The sequence below is a fragment of the Athene cunicularia genome (genome assembly GCF_003259725.1).
Source record: "Athene cunicularia isolate RWA chromosome 21 unlocalized genomic scaffold, athCun1 chr21_part1, whole genome shotgun sequence".
Lineage (NCBI taxonomy): Eukaryota > Metazoa > Chordata > Aves > Strigiformes > Strigidae > Athene > Athene cunicularia.
This window is the reverse complement of record NW_020799127.1, coordinates 4,245,484-4,261,700: the sequence shown is the minus strand read 5'-3', so window position 1 is coordinate 4,261,700 and position 16,217 is coordinate 4,245,484. Positions and strand designations below refer to the sequence as shown.

The 16,217-nt window shown below is 38.7% G+C and overlaps 2 protein-coding genes across 5 annotated transcripts in view; one reads left to right on the top strand and one right to left on the bottom strand.

Moving 5' to 3' along the window:
• Positions 1-7,561: 7,561 nt before the first annotated feature.
• Positions 7,562-16,217, bottom strand: part of LZIC (leucine zipper and CTNNBIP1 domain containing) — a 27,238-nt gene continuing 18,582 nt past the window's right edge. For 2 of the 4 annotated variants that reach the window (XM_026862849.1, XM_026862851.1), the window contains 6 exons: positions 14,374-14,517; positions 13,138-13,273; positions 11,984-12,082; positions 11,229-11,324; positions 9,340-9,421; positions 7,562-7,956 (listed from right to left, as the gene is read on the bottom strand). In XM_026862849.1, the coding sequence (XP_026718650.1) occupies positions 7,898-7,956; positions 9,340-9,421; positions 11,229-11,324; positions 11,984-12,082; positions 13,138-13,273; positions 14,374-14,474 (573 nt within the window). In that variant the 5' untranslated portion in view covers positions 14,475-14,517 and the 3' untranslated portion in view covers positions 7,562-7,897. Of the gene's footprint in view, positions 7,957-9,339; positions 9,422-11,228; positions 11,325-11,983; positions 12,083-13,137; positions 13,274-14,373; positions 14,518-14,978; positions 15,090-15,145; positions 15,191-16,217 lie in introns of those variants that run through there. The other 2 variants (XM_026862850.1, XM_026862852.1) reach the window with 2 other exon arrangements.
• Positions 14,990-16,217, top strand: part of NMNAT1 (nicotinamide nucleotide adenylyltransferase 1) — a 9,914-nt gene continuing 8,686 nt past the window's right edge. The window contains exon 1 of the mRNA XM_026862847.1: positions 14,990-15,082. The gene's annotated coding sequence lies outside the window, so the exon portion shown is untranslated. The remainder of the gene's footprint in view (positions 15,083-16,217) is intronic.

Below are 16,217 nucleotides of genomic sequence, written 5' to 3'. Positions count from 1 at the left end.
GACACCCCGCCGCGCTACCGGGCCCCGGGCGCCTCCCTCGGGGCGTCGACCCTCCTTCCTTAGGACGCGGGCAGCGGCCGCGCAGGCTGCCCCGTCCCGGGCGGGAGCCACGTGCTTACCCTCGGCAGCATCCTCGGCTCGCAGTCCGGAATTGAGCGGTGCCGAGCGGCTCCGGGCGCTGACGCCTCCCCTCGAGCGGGCCTCTTCAGCGGGGCGAGGCTGGGGAGCAGGACTGCTCCGGGGGCGCCGTGTTAGATAACTCGTGTCGGTGTTAAAACAGGTTACGTGGCCACTTCTCCATGCTACCATGCTAAGAAAGTTAAAAGACACCGCAAAATTCAGTACAGCTTAAGGCAAGCTAGTTCCGCCAACAGAGAAAATGGCATCTCCTGAGACCCTCCAGCTAGAATGGGTATCTGTTTGGTCATTCCAGCACTCAAAACCACAGCCATCCTTCCCCCGGATTGGTGGAAGCAGAGTAAAACCACAGTGAACGTAGAAATTAATTAAAAAATAATAGTAATAAGAGAGAAGCCATCAGGGTCCATCACCTCCGCTGCATCACTAATCTGCATTCTGGTTATTATTCACACTTCACTTAACAGTAATGCTGTTTACCCATAATATCCACTGGTGGGGTCAGCAAGGCAAGTGTAAAATTCCCGAAGATAAAAATGTTTTGTGTACTAAAAGTTATTTACTAAATCGCATCTGTTTCCTACTCTGTATTTAACTTAATTGCTTAAAAATAGTCACAGTAATGAAATAGGTGGTACTTCCTTTAACAGCTTGCTGCCTAATGACATCAAAGCCCAGTGCCACTGAAATCCATACCCCACTGCCAGTTAATAAAGGTCTTAACATGAAAGCCTATGCAAAGAGCAAAACCAAGCTGCTGACAGGAACAGGAATGGTGCAAATATGCTGGGATCCGAGATCACTAGCACATACCCACAGCACAGCAGGCAGTAATGATTATTAATTATTTAAGAAAAGAACATGAGAGCTCCAGCATAAGCTGAAAAAAAATATGCAGAAGTGCTGCTCTGGGATCCTCCAGTTGGATTACAGTTAATTAGTGCAGAACATGAGTCTGAGGGAAAGATCTAAAAGCATCTTATGCTAGTAGGAGCATATAATTAAGCCATCATTTGCATCTTTGCAAGAGTATGAATTTTCTTACTGATAACATCATGGGCAAAACACCATTTTATGACTAAGTATTGTCTAGCCTTCCTATTCTAATTTAGCTGGCTGACTGTACAACAGTGTAATGCAATCTGACATAGCATCAGTTTAACATCCTGCTCTTATTCGGAAAGGGTTTTAGCAGAGAGAGATAGTGTAATGCTTCCTCTACCTTTGGAGAATTTTAGATGTATTTTCTAGAGTCTAAATCAGCTTCTGCCCCACCTTAGTTTGTTACCATCAAGCTTAGTGAAGTGCTCAGCTATCCAGCAAAGGGACATCTTGCCATTATGGTAGTCACCTGTATCATCCTAAAACATGATGGATGCTCAAGTGACCTCTTAACTCTTAGTTCCCCAAAAGATTTAGTAGAATATTGTTCTTGTCTCATGGGAATGCACAGGCTTCCACAAAGTAAACTGAAAATACAAGTGCACTGCATTTAACAAATCCATTATCTTTCTGATCCTCACGCTACTTGCTCCAGCCACAAAATGGGAAGAACACAACTTACCATCAGCAAGAGGAAGGTTAGGAACTTTAACTATCAAAAAGGTTGTCTTTCTAGAATTTTTACAAGTATTGTATAAAGATTGAATATTCTTTTATAAAAATCTAACAGATTGTGTTTTCAATAGCTTCTAATCTCTTCTGTTTAATGAGGCTGCTGTTCATTCCAGCAAGCCAAAACTTCATGAAACCTTCTCTGAATCCTGCCCGACTTTGAAAAATTCTCAGTTCACTCTGTCCTTCTCTGATCTCCAATTCTTTCTTAATCAGCTCTGAAATTCATTTAGGATTGCTTCACAGTACAGCTGCTTCCACCCTCCAAGTCCCTCTGTATTTGTTGGCATCTCTCTCTCATTAAGGGATTCCAGCAGCATCTGTACGCACAAGCCCTGCTTTCATTATCCATCTGATTTAACCACATGCAACAATAATGCAAACTCCGTTTCTCTCCAAGAAGTGTCTGGTACCCAATGAGGGAATTGTTTTTTAGTTTAGAATCTTGTTTTCATTTGGTCATCTTTTGTATTTCAGACTTAGTCTGACAATTCCAATCTATCAAAACCATGCTCTGATGCAGACACAATACAGTGTTTCCTGAAAATTAAACGCAGTTCAGTGAATCAACTCTTTGCACACTTGAGCCACTAAAATAAATGGAGGGTCCTAACAGTCAGTTGAAATTTTTGTGACTAGTGTTGAGCCCAACTTGCATCAGAGAGACTATACTAGAAAGTTAAAGAAATAATTTGGCAGCCTTAGTTACAATAGTTAATGTTTCTACACAATGTGCAGTGAGGAGGTATGCAGAAATGTCTTAGCTGGACAAAAAAGCCCTTTAGTGTAAAAAAAGCTATGACAATCTTTTTTTTTGTTAATCCAGACTTCGTTTCTATAGTAAGAAACCTTCTCAGCTGCGTATTTTATTCAAAACCAGAAGTGTTCCCAGATTAAATTTGGTATATACAAAGTTGCAAAGCACACTTTTAGGACAACGTTACAGAACTTAGTTCCATTTCCAACTTACAAGGACATTAACTGGACAATCAAAAGAAAAGCTATTTACCCAGACATTAACACTTCTCTCCACAGGATTTTGCAGGTGGTTCTGCCTGATGGCTTTCAGTACATCCACAATTATTAGCAACCCATTTTTGGAGGCATGTTGAAAACACAATCCTAAACATTATTAAGCAGCAAACTATTATGATATCAAAATAAGAAGAGGTGTCCAGGATTAGAAGTTGTTTTTAAAAGAAATCTGCTATTAAATATATAATTTACACAGTAGCGTGTTAAATTACAGTAGATATTCAGTGCATGTTACATCAGTGCCTTACACATAGTTATGCCCACTAACATTATGTCTGTATTTCCTCTCTTAAGACCTTATTTTAGAGACTACTTATTCAGAATTTATTTTTTTTTTTTATCCTGTCAGACAACATCAGATACTTGGAGGCCACCTTTTCAAGTGCTATGAACATCAGCAGCTCCCACTTGACTGAGGAGGGAAGCTTGGATGTTTAAAAGTTATGGGATAGAAATCTCAGGCAACATAAAGACAATAATTCTCCCCTCTCCCTCACAGGAGTAAAACACCATTAAATTTTAAAACTCCTACAACCTCATAGCAAGACAAGGTTTCTCCATGACTCCTAAAGAAAAACTCTGCAATATGAGCACTCCTATTCATCTCTCATGGGTAGCTAAGCAGAATTGAAATAAGAGTTTACTTCCCTAACAGAAAAGACTTCCCCCAAACTCAGTGAGGATAACTGAAAAATGATGGAAGTGGGGAAACTAAAAGATGCCTACAGGCTGGCTTTTACTCCTTTAAAATGTACAAATTATATTTGGCCTTATAAAGGAAGGGAATGGCCATACCTGAAACAAAACCTAATGGCTGTATTTTAATTTGCCGACCATTTCAGCAACTGATGATACAACCTTAAATGCCTGGTCAGCAGGGTATCATTAATACAGAATTCTCTGTCAAAATTAATTTGATTTTAACAGGCAAGGTAACATGATAAACTAAGGAATCTCTTAAGAAGTCTTGCATTTTTCCTTTAAGACAAAGATAACTTGTTACTTTTCCATTCAAGATCAAAGGAGGGAAATAATAGGAGAGAAAGACACAAGACAGAGCATTTGAAGCTTCAATTTTCTAACACTTTTTCTTTTAGATCAGTGCAATCACTAGATTCACCTTATAGAGACAGAAGATTCAAAAAGGGAGGTTATGTACAGCCAAAAAAGAACTCTGGGCAACTTTGCAGATGTGTTTAAAGCTACCATACTTTACAATTCTTATTTCAGAAGTAAAATGATAAACAAAAAACAAAGCACTTTTAATCTTCAAAGCAATGTATGATCAGTAACAACTTCACAGCATTCAATATTCTTAGTATCATAATCTGTATTTTACTCCAGGAGAGAAAGATGTGTAGAGAATAAGTCATCTGCTTGGGTCTAATGCTGAACCAGGGCTGGAACTCAAACATTACAACCTTGTACGTTAAACAACAAAACCATGCTTTCATTTAAGAGTTATTTTGTTACCAGTTTTTATTTGAGCAAATTATTATTATAATAAATAGATTATAGACTTTTTTTCCAGCCCCTGCAGAAACATCTAAGATACTAGTAGAGGGACATCCCAGGATTATTTGCAAAATATTTAGTGCAGCACACCAATTAACTTACTATGCCTCTGAAATTAATCTAACCACTTCAAGTAGGTTCCTTAAATAGCTATTTGCTAGGGTCAACACACGAATAGCTTCACCCTGGCAACAGCTTTCTTGTTAAACTACACTTACAGTCAAGGCATTCTGCAGGACATACCCAGTGTCTAAGTGCCTAAGCTTTCTGACCCTTCACAGCTTTTGAGAAGGGAAGTCTGGCCTGGCATGCCAAAACGTGCAATGATACTGGTCACTGATCTCTGTCTCATCTTTGTCCACCTAAATCATGAGATTATCTTTTCAAGAGCAGAAGCAGCACAATGTTAAAAAGATATTCAGTCAAGGATCAATTTAATAGAAATTTTACAACTGCCTGCAGTACAGAAACTTTGAAAAAAATTCCTGAAATATTTGCAAATGAGTAAAAAAGTTTCTCCTGGAAACCTACACCTCTCAAACTACAAGGAGAAAGATTTCCATATCACTGTACTGTAAATTTACTGTGATCTGTGGGAGTGCTGAGATTTAATTTACATACTAATGCTGCAAGCAGGTTGGGGGGTGTGGAGGGAGAAGAGTTACTTGAGCACCAGTAATGAGCAGAAAGGAAAAGAAGGCAGCTACAGTCCCCATAGACTGTTTTGTTTTCAGTAATTTTAGACTGTCTAATAACGCCTTTTAATAAGCTGCTCTCAGCTATAAAGCTGCAGCCTTTGTCAGTGAACATAATGCTGCCCCAGACAGGAAAACACTTGTGACGTGATGGACAAAAGACCCCATCTAAATAAAAGCTTCTTAAAAAAGGAGAAAAGTTCCATCAGTGAAGGACAAATTATGCTGTCTATACTGTGTATCCTTTCATTTCTAAAACACTAGATAGATTTCAACAGGATAGCTATTAAAGCAAAATATATTCTAAACCCCACGTTTTTCTGGTTTACTCTACTGCAGCCCTAGTTTACAATTAGATGAAATAACTTGTTTACAGGGTTTTTATGCCCTGTAAGTGCAATCTAAATTATAACTGATCATGCTAATTTTCTGTTTATAGTCTATGCTACCCACTTAGTCTGTGACTACTATGTGACAGAGATTAATGTTGCAATTGGCTACCCAAATTTAAAACTATTTCTACTCCACTCAGTTTAATAGCAGTTCTCACTGAAGCTCAAGTCTAGCTATAAAAGCCTAAGATATAGATATGATAGATAAAACCTAGATGTTCTGCTCCATTAAATACAGGATTCCTCAAAACACTGGGTCACCTCTGCTGACAAATGCAGGTCCAATCCACTGTTGCCAAAACAAGCCATGGCACCATGAACTGGAACTGAATCTGCCCAACATTTGGGTCTAAAGGTTCATTTATAAACCATTACTAATTCTAAATGAATTCAATATCATCCTTTTAGTACACATATTTCTTAATTTTTGTAATTCAAAGCACAAGATGGAAAGAAGACCACCTTTTTCCTAGGAATTATTCTGATCTTTCCAGTATTATTACTATCCTTTTCTTTCCAGCAATAGACTTACTGTGATGGCAGATACCCCATTTTACACATCAGTTCAGAAACATGCCTAGAATTTAAGACACATTGTCAAAAAAATACCCTATCACTAAAACCAGCACAGAATCTGTTTGTCCTGAAGATACATCTTCGCAATACAGGTAGAGATCTCTGCTTAACCTCTTTTTAATGTTATTTTCTGGAGAGTTAGCAAAAAGCATTGTGGCATTTGGTTATTACACTTTGCTCTCATTTAAGAAAAAACAAATTTATCACTGAGAAAAGACAGATAATTTGTGGAGTTTAAGCAGCAAAATGGTAGCTTTCTTCTCTTGATACATTTCTGCCCCACCTTATGGGAAGGAGAACTGACTGTATCTGTGACTGGCAAGTCACACTTTCTCTGAGGGGTGCCAGATAATAATAGCACGTCAACACACTCACAGCCAAATGCTCCTTTTGCCAACGAGATTTCATAATGCTTCCTCCACTTCTGAAGCTCTCCAAAGAAAGGAAGTGCTAACTCCCTGTTAAAACATCTAGTCCAAATGATCCAAAGCTGTCTAACGTTTGAACTCTTTTTGCACAGAAATAGGGAAATTACTTTTTTTTTTTTTACATTAAATTATGGGGGGTTTGCTTTTTTTTTTTTTACAGCTAGAAGCTGTATACTTTTCCCTAGCTAGTGGTAAAATAAGGGGAACAGGTATGAAATTCAATTAAGAAATGCCCTTTTTTTTTTTGCAATATCATCAGATTAGTGCCTGAATATATAGCAAGGGTAGAACAGATCTGAAATGCACATTTCTGAAGCTGAAAAAATTCGCAGTGAAATACAGGCTCAGCTCAGACAAAATGCTACCAAGTACTGAATTAAAGTGTGAAGCAGCCAGTACTTAAAGAACAAGATCCCCAATACTGATTTTACAAAAAAAAAAAGTTTATCAGGAAGTCAAACACATATCTGGAGTCCCAAGTAGTTTCTCCACCCTCAGAGCTAAAAATTCAACAATATAAGATTTTTAAATCCTCTTAACAGCCTGAGATTATTCAGGATTCTAACTTCTTTGTGGAGGCACAGACCCTCCTCTCTCCACAGCACCACCATCTGATAATTAGACCCAGCAACACTTGCACTGACCACGTAAGGAGATCTTTCGCCCCCTTTTCAAACTTGTTTCTACTTGCAAGCTATTTCATGCCATTTCACAAATACTGGGAAATAACGGTATCATGTAGTTATACACCCAGAGCTAAAGCAAAAGGTCACAGAAAGGGCTTCTCATTGCCATTTCCTATCAATTCCCTGTCATTTCAATACGCAAGGTTAGATGACTGCAGAAGCCTCCCGACAGGGCTTCCATTGTTTGTCAGTCAAGGCTGGGATACAATGACACTCATTCATCTGCACAGCAAACAAGCAGCGAAGGGCCAGTGATCAGCATACACTCTCATTTTGGTTCTTCTGCAAACAGTTTGTAGAAAGACGGTATTTCAAATAAACTATGTCAATTTTTCAAAGCTTCAATGCATTCCTAGTACAAACTACTTAGTAGGGAGTCCAGACAAAAATTAGCACAACTTGAGAGCAATGTGAAGAATCACCCAAGAAAACACTCGCTCATTAGGACTGCTCCTGAAAAAGATCTGCTTGCTACAGCCACATGCGAAAAGATTATGTTTAATAGTTAAAGAAATACACATTCAGAAAAGTTCAAAATAGCCGATTCTTTCCAAAGACAGTCATACTATGCTTTTGTTTTAGAGTAGCACTTAGTGTTCAGCCTCAGAGCTTGTATTAATAAGGGGTACAGACACCAAGGTTCCAAAGTGCACTTAAGGCTGTTTACTTCATATCTTCTGGTTAAGAACCCAAGAGGTTTACGGTTTGGATTTTTTTTTTTCCTTTTTTGAACATATGAAAAATAGAAAAAACAAACGTAGTATGACAGAAGTCCAATGCAGCTGATAACTGGAGAGACACAAGCCTCACGCACCTCTTCATTGTTTGGCCTTTTCTACTTCAAAACTTGCTAGAGCAAAGACTTTGTCTCCTGATCCTGTGAGAGGAAAAAATATTTTCAGTAAGTATTAGTAAAAATTGTCAATTTCCTTATCTACAATTTAAATCAAACATAACATCTGAGATCAAAAGAAATCAAACCTATATTTTGAAAACTAGAACACATCAGGTAATTTATTAAAAACACCTCAAAAACACACATACTGGCTTGACTGGTCTGGAACCAGCCATGTCATACTAGGTCTGGCTGGGATGGAGTTAACTTGCCCCACAGCAGCTCTCATAGTGGTGTACTTTTATTTGTAGCTAGAATGGTGTTGGTAACACAGGGATGTTTTGGTGCGCGGTGTTCCCACAGCATCAGGCTGTCTCACCCTCACAGGCCTGTCAGCTTGGGGTGGGCAGGAGGCTGGGAGGGGACACAGCCAGGACAGTTGACCCCAACTGACCAGAGGGACAGCCCACACTGCACAACACCATGCTCAGCAATAAAAGCCAGGAGAGAGGATGAGGTGAGGAATTTGCTATTAAAGCATTCGTCTTCTGACAGAACTGCTACACGTACTGCGGCCCTACTTCCCAGGAAGTGGATGGACACTGCTGATGGAAGTAAAGAATAAAGCTTGTTCGCCTCTAGTTCCGTACACAGCCTTTGCTTTTCTTTATTAAAATGCCTCCACCTCCACCCACGAGTTTTTATTTTCTCCCCCTGTCCTGCTGAGGGGGAGAATGAGAGTGCAGCTTGGTGGGCACCTGGTGGCCAGCCAAGGTCAACCCACCACACACAGAGAGCTTCTAACAAAGAATCTTTTTGAACAAAAGTGTTCACACCTTGCTCACACTCCGGGGAAGAGAAGTGCTGAAAGGCAGGTCACAGAGACACTGTGGTAGGTAGGTACTCTGACCTAGTCTGGCATGTTCCTGCCATTTCAAAGCTTTAACAGTAATGCTAGAATGAACTGTTGTGCTTATTTAATGCATATTATAACTGAATTTTGGTCTTGCCACAACTAATCATATTGACAAGAAGGGCGCTTTATAGCCGGTTTTTGACAGTGTGCCAATAATTGCCAAGTTCTCTGCATCAAGCAGACAAAAGGGCTCTCCTGAAGAGTCATTAATGCAAAAAAGCTCTGTGTTTAAGAGCAGTATCTCTGCTTGAGACAGACCATTCAAGCCCTCAGCATTATGGACAACACTTGGCATTTTAGACATTTGGCACTGGATTTGATACATTACTTTTTCCTCATGGATAGTGTATCAAAGTTTCACTGTTAATACAACAGAAAAACATACATCAAAATTTAACGGCATGAATCTTCTGTTTGTGTTTTCTCTTTCTTGGGGAAGTCACAGGTATTTCTATTAATCAGTGTTCAATGAGGCAAAGGAATTGGAAATAACGAGAAAGAAAACTTACCAAGGTCAGTGGAGACTCTCTCAAATTGGCTCAGGGCTGTACCAGCATTTGCTGACAAGAACATCTCATCATCTGGAGTGAGCTAAATCAAAAAAGGCCACAACTGTGAACTTGGGACCTTAACTGTGCATGTTCCCACCACCTACACTGGCACAGACACAAACCCTGACAGGTTACAGCAATCTTCAATTCACAGTTTTTAAGCAGCAGTATTATCCAACACATTAAAAGCCAAAGTAAAAGCACAAGCTACTCCCCCCATCACTGAATTTTTTTCTCAATGGTGCCTTTCAGCCCAGGAAGGACAGCGTATGCAACATCAGACGTGACTCCACATGCACCAGGTTCAAGCTGACCTTCAGTGGTGACTTTGATGAAAAGGTCACACAGTACCTCTCTATCAAAACTGTACAAAGGATGTCAATTACTTTTTTGTCATGTGGTGAATATAGTGAGGAGCTAAGGTCTAAGCTTGCTTCTTATCCTCTACTGCAGAAAGCAAAAATATGCAGTCACTACCAGCTTTGACCATGTGAAGACTCAGTGACCTAGAAATGGTTCTCTTCCTTTAAAGTGACGTTTGCATGTGTAGATTTTGCTTTTATCTATGTGCTCTGATGCCTTGTGACAGATGCCCATAAAATATTTACAATAATGAAGTAGTAACCTACATTTGGAAGATTCACATATTCTAAGTTAAAATTTGCTCATTTAAGTAGCATTGGATATATATCCTTATTAAAGCAAAGCATAAGCATGTCAAACTGTCCACAGTGTTTCCATCAGTTTATTAAAAATACAAAGATCAGGTACAGACATTCAGAATTATGTTGGAATGAAGGAAAAGTCTTAATTACCTGCCTTTGCTGTGCTCTGTAAGCAAGCCTCTAACTACTTAACGTTTTGCAGTACTGTGCAAACAAACGTGTAATATTTACCATCATTTTTCACATTCAGAACAGATGTGGAACTACTATCCTAGCGGGTCCTTTGTGAAGGTTACTGATTGTTTTGAAAGATAATGAAGTTATGTCAAGATGTGGTGAAGTGGCTTGTCTGAAGTGACCCAAGGAACTCACGCCAGGAGGATTAGACATCTTCATGCATTCAGTTCACAAACTTAACTAGCCATTTAATCAATTTCCAGAACATTTTTTTCCTCTGACAGCCAAGCAATAAAATTTTTCTGAGAGAAAGCATTTGCTAATATCATCTACTCAGAATGCAGCTCCTTTAAGTACTGCACTTGATCTTTTCCATTACATTCCCTCATTTCCTAAGAAAGTTGAAGTACTGAGATACACAGCGACCCATTTTCTTCATATGCCATCAACAATAAGAAATAACAACTTCTCTTCCTCCCTCTAGTGGCAAAAACCAGGGATTTTTCTGCAGCTGGTGTACCCATTGGGGAAACAGTTTCTCTCTCATCTCTCCATTTTATTTATCTTGCACCAAGAGGTAGGTATTATCACCAATACAAAAGTTAGTAAAGCTCAGTGTATGTCAGAAGTCTTGGAGAGTTCATGCCAGGTGGATAGGTGGTAGTTAGCCAGTAAAAGACTTGTTTTGTAACTTTTATAAATACCATCAACTTGTACCAACTTACATGAGATTCATTCGTATGACCCATCAAAAAAAAAAAAAGAAACATTTTAAAGTAGAAACAGCCTTATATAAATGTACAATACTCTTTTATATATATTCAGTACTGAGTTCTTCAGAAAGCTTATCACTGAAATGGAAAGACATTTATGTACTACAAAAGCAAGCTGTATTTTAATATTTGCTCATAAACAGAAGTTGTAATTTCTTATTTTAATTATTTCAAATTCCTCTTCAATAGACAAGAAACCACTATTCACCTAGCCATCATACCAACACCTTACCTTCTCACCAAGCTTTCTGAGGGCAGTCAGGATTTCCACTTTCTGCTGCGTGTACAGGTCTCGTCCCAACTTCCCAACCATTAAGTCTCGGTCCATCTGCATACCAGGCAGGAAAGCAAGTCAAATCTATGCTTCACATTAGTCTCACTCAACACAACAGCATGAGAAAAGCAACAGCCTAAAAGTACCATCAGTAAGCATGGTACCCACAGAAGTAACACACAGAGCTACCTGTAATTTAAAAGATGGCTATGAAGTTTTTCTGATCATTATGCAAATACTCTTTGCACCTAACCTTAGCATTCTTGATTTCTCCAAACCTGAATCTTTTAATCAGACTGCTATTCATCCAAAATTATGGATTCATTGATCACTGACACATGAGAGTCATATTTAATTTCACTTTATCTGGATCTCAAGTTCAGCCTAGATCAAGTGCACTCTCCAGACCCCTCAATACAATTACAGATTCATACTCTTCAGATTTTTTGTTTGCAGTTATACTCAGTTCTCTGTTAATCACATCTTTGCTTTGAAGCAGCAGGATAGAAGATAATTCAAGAAATACACATTGTTGTCCCCATTACCTCAGTAAACATTTAAAACCGAACAAATTCTGAAAGAGAACTTTTCTATCTCCACATGATGCTGCCACCAAGTTTTCTAACACACTTGGTGCTCTCCTTGCAATCATTACATATTTAAATCAGTCTATCTCAAATAAGCAGTTCTTACAGTAAAACAGAAACCTTCACCTCTGCCAGCTTTGTCCTCAATTGCCTTGGTTGCTTCTTTGCAAACATTCTAATTACTTCTGGAGTTTTAAATGCTTGGCTGATGGCTGCTTGTATTGCCTACAAGGAAAAGAGCAAGAATGACCAGAACTAAGAGCAGGCAATAGCTGCATGACAAGATTAATGAAGGCTGGAAAGCATCATGAGTACCCTCTGCATCATTTGATACCAATAGAAGCAGGATGAAAATAATATCTAATCTTTATGCAGGGCTTGAAAAATCCACTAATTAGTACAATTACACTGAGATAGAGCTGTGAAAATTTTCATTACAGTCCAGGTCTTAATTTCTAATAATTTCCAACATCTTCCTGATATTAGCAGATGTGGATGTGCTAGGCTATCTTTAGCAATTTTAATACTCACACTAACAATTACAGCTCTTCTAAGGGTAACCACAACATAAATGAGTTAAGTCAGCTACTGTTATTCAAAATCCTCTGTGGACTATCAAAACTATTATGAGTAAATCTCACCACAGTTATGTTTGGTCAAATCATGATCTCTCTGGAAACAAAACCCTAAAACACAGGACTCAAAGAACAAATCATGATCTAATTAAAGAGCTGAAAAGAGAAAAAATAGATTAAAAGTTTTCAAGTCAGCATAAAATAAGACCAGTTTACTAAAAGAACTTAAAAAGTTACACAGTTGCTCCTACAGCCTTTTCATGTGGACTGGTATGAATGTGAAAATAAATCAGCAATAAAGCACAGGAAACGTAAACTTTATGCTTTCTAACACAGCATGAACTTTATTTCTCATGATACATAGTGTTCTGGATGGTCCCTCACACCATTTATATTAATTTGTATTATTTTATAGTATTTTCTAATATTAAAGATATGTTTACTCTCTGCAATTTCCCTGCCTTTTTTTTTTTTTTTTTAATAGTGTTATGGTTTTAATTCTTCAACTTTTTTTTCTTTTAAAATGAAGAGACCTAATGAAATTTTTTATAGGTATACATCTATTAAATAATAAAAACATTAAATACATAGATCTAGCTTTCACATGTGCCTGTCTAAAATTTATCATGAACCACTTGGATCTATTTACTATTACATTGAGTCCAGGCAGAACCTGAAATATTTTTAGTAACACATTCTCCTTACCAGTTGCATCCCGCTGAGCTCATCCACCAAAGTCATGTCCCCAGACATAATCTTCTTCAGGGAGTCATTGATCTCACTCAGCTGTTCTAGAGTTTCTTTTTTGGTCTCCTCATACTCATCTGCATCTAGCTCCTCTCTAAAGAGGATCCAACAAGACATGTTAATTCACAGAATTAAACCCTAGATGTAATGTGGAGATATGGAGATCGGGGAATATCATGAAGCATGCTTCCTCAGATGGCAATGGAAACACTCATATCCCATGAAATTACTCCACTCTAGCCCTCTTAGCTGTTATTTAGATAATGCACGTGTATTTTCCTTGGGTTCGCACCACCTCCTATCTGCCCATACACTTGTGTTGTTTGTATTATGTCATTTGAGGTAAAAAGGCCCCAACAACTATGAGAGACCCAATACTTGGTGCAATATTTAAAAGTGTGTTTTGGATCTCAACAGAAGTGCACTTGGGATTCTCTTGGTCAAAGCTATGGTGAATGAAATTATCTGAGAAGCCCATCTCTTCACCCAAAACCCAAAAAGTTATTCAGGAATAATTGATCCTGCTGTCTAAACCCTGGCCCATTCAAAAAAAGGCACTACCAGACCTTAGCAGTTATAATTTTTCTTGAAAAAAAAATGTATTCTGCTTGGACAAGTTATAGTCAAAGAAAGCATCTAAAACCACACAGGATGTTTAAGTACAAGTACTGAAACAGAAAAAAAGCCCTTCTGTGGTAACTCAGTCTATCTCAATCTTTATCAGCCCACAAAACACTAACACAAAAATCACATGAATCAAATAACATTAGACAAACTAAAAAACAACCAAAAAACCAAACCCGAACATCTGTAATAAGACAAAATAGACACAAAATCTATTTGCTAACTGCTATTAAAAAAAAGCCCATATAAAAATGGTGTATTCTGTGAACAGCTATTAAAAGTTAACAAAGTCACACCTAAGTATAAAGTATTAGAGAAAACAGTAATGAGTATTTCTGCCTGCTTTTTCCTCAAGAAGATAATAGAATCATATTAATAACAGGAAGGGTTTTTAAAGGAATTTTTACTACCTAACACAAACATCCTACCTAATTGAAAAAAAATTTAAAAAAAAGCCACAGCAAAACACAAAACACAAACCCCACAAGACTTCTGAAAGGTACCACTTTCTTCTGCCAACCACTTAAGAAACATGGTACCATATAAGAGGAAAGCATCTATTTTTATTACCTGCATTCCTCCAGATCTTGAAGCTGCTGCATTAACCTATCCAATTGCTCTTCCAAGTTTTGTTTTAGTTTACTGGTCTCTGTTGTTCCTCTTGAAGCCATTTTCTGTTTTCACGTGAAAATTTTAAGTTGTTACATGACACTCCTAGGAGAAAGAACATTTTGTTGAGTATCGACAACTTAAAAGTTTATTTTTAAATACTCCAGATATCAAGAAAATTATGCAGTAGCTTGATGACTGAACGTGGAGACCCTTACAGGGGAAGTACAGAAACGTTAGGCTGTGTCTAGGGGATTGTAAACTTGTAGCAAGTCACCAAAATAATATAACTCAAACAACCACAGCACGTAAAAAATAACAAGCTTCAAACCAAGGAGCAATTTCTGAAACACTGAGGCCCCGCTATATGAAACACAGATTCTCCTCTTCAACGGCACCATCTAGGAGACAACTACCCGGATGCACGTGTCTGAAGCATCCGAACACCTAAATTAGAATCATTAGCTGCAGAAAACTAGAGAAAACCCGTGTTTCTTCGGGTATCGTTAGGAGCAGACAGCTAGCCGGCGGCAGCGATCAGCGGGGCTAATCCTGGGGACACGCACCGGCCCCACAGCCTCGAGCAGCAAGTTCCGGGGGGCTGCACTGACGCCAACGGCTCCAACAGCCGGAAGACAGACAAGGAAACGCCATCCTCTCCGCTGGAAAGGTGCGAGAGCGGCGAGCGGGCGGGAGGGCCGGGGGGGGTGTGGCAAGAACCGAGGAGAAGGACCCTGGGAACTCGCCGAGTCCGGCCTGCCTGTCCCCGAGGCCAAGTAGGGCTTTATGCATTACAAAGACAAGCCTAACTCCTTTCCTTGCCGGTTCCCATAGTAACTCTTCTAGCTGATGCCCCTGTGAAGACTGCATTCCAAGTAACACCAAACCCTTCAAATGCTGAACTACTCCACAGTAATAAAGAATATTTTAAAAGTTTGTGAAGGTCTTGAAAGCACAGAGAAGTACTAACACTTGCAAAATGTGAAGCTTTGCAAGGCTTCCTTTTATTCAAGGGTTATTTGATTTTAGTACATACCTGCTGTTACAAAATTTAGCTGTGATGGTATCTCAGCACTGTAAGGGCTGCAGGCATCACTCAGCTTCTTTGTAAAGAAGACAAAATCTGAGGGTGACCTTGTGGTATTTTTCCAGGCAGTGATGTTGCTGTAGAAACAATGGCAGATTATTCAGTGCTCAACACAGATGTCTCAGACATCTCACAAACAGCAACAGTGGGAGAATGGCCCATAACATATTCCAGTTTTCATTTGTTAAGGGCCAGGCTAGGGGAAACCATTTTGGCAAGCCAGAATATTCTCATGAAAGAAAATACTGAGAAACAAAAATCCCTGTAGCACGTGAGGAGAAATGAAAAATAGTGAGATTTCCTTATTTTCACCTCTCCTTAAGCAGCTTTCTGAAAGTGAAGTTCAAAATTGGAACAGTGATGTTGTATTTTAAAAAAGGAGAAAAAAAAAGATATTTAATTGCAGCTTTAGCTAAATTTTTTTAAATTCACTATTCTGTCATCTGTTCCACTGGTACACCTACCACTTAGTTTCTGCAACACAAAGCTGATTGGTTGTTTTTGTATTTAGTCCATAGTACTCTCTTCCCACATACCAAGAGCATGTAAAATAGAAATCCTGAACAAAGAAATGTTAACCCTCCTCCTCCAGTATTTAATACAATACAATGTTAGTTTTATAGATTTTGCTGGAAAGACTCACTGCAATTTAGAGTAGCAGCACTGGGAACTGTCATAGGATTTTATATTCCCCCTGTAAGCAGTAGAGGTAAGTAAG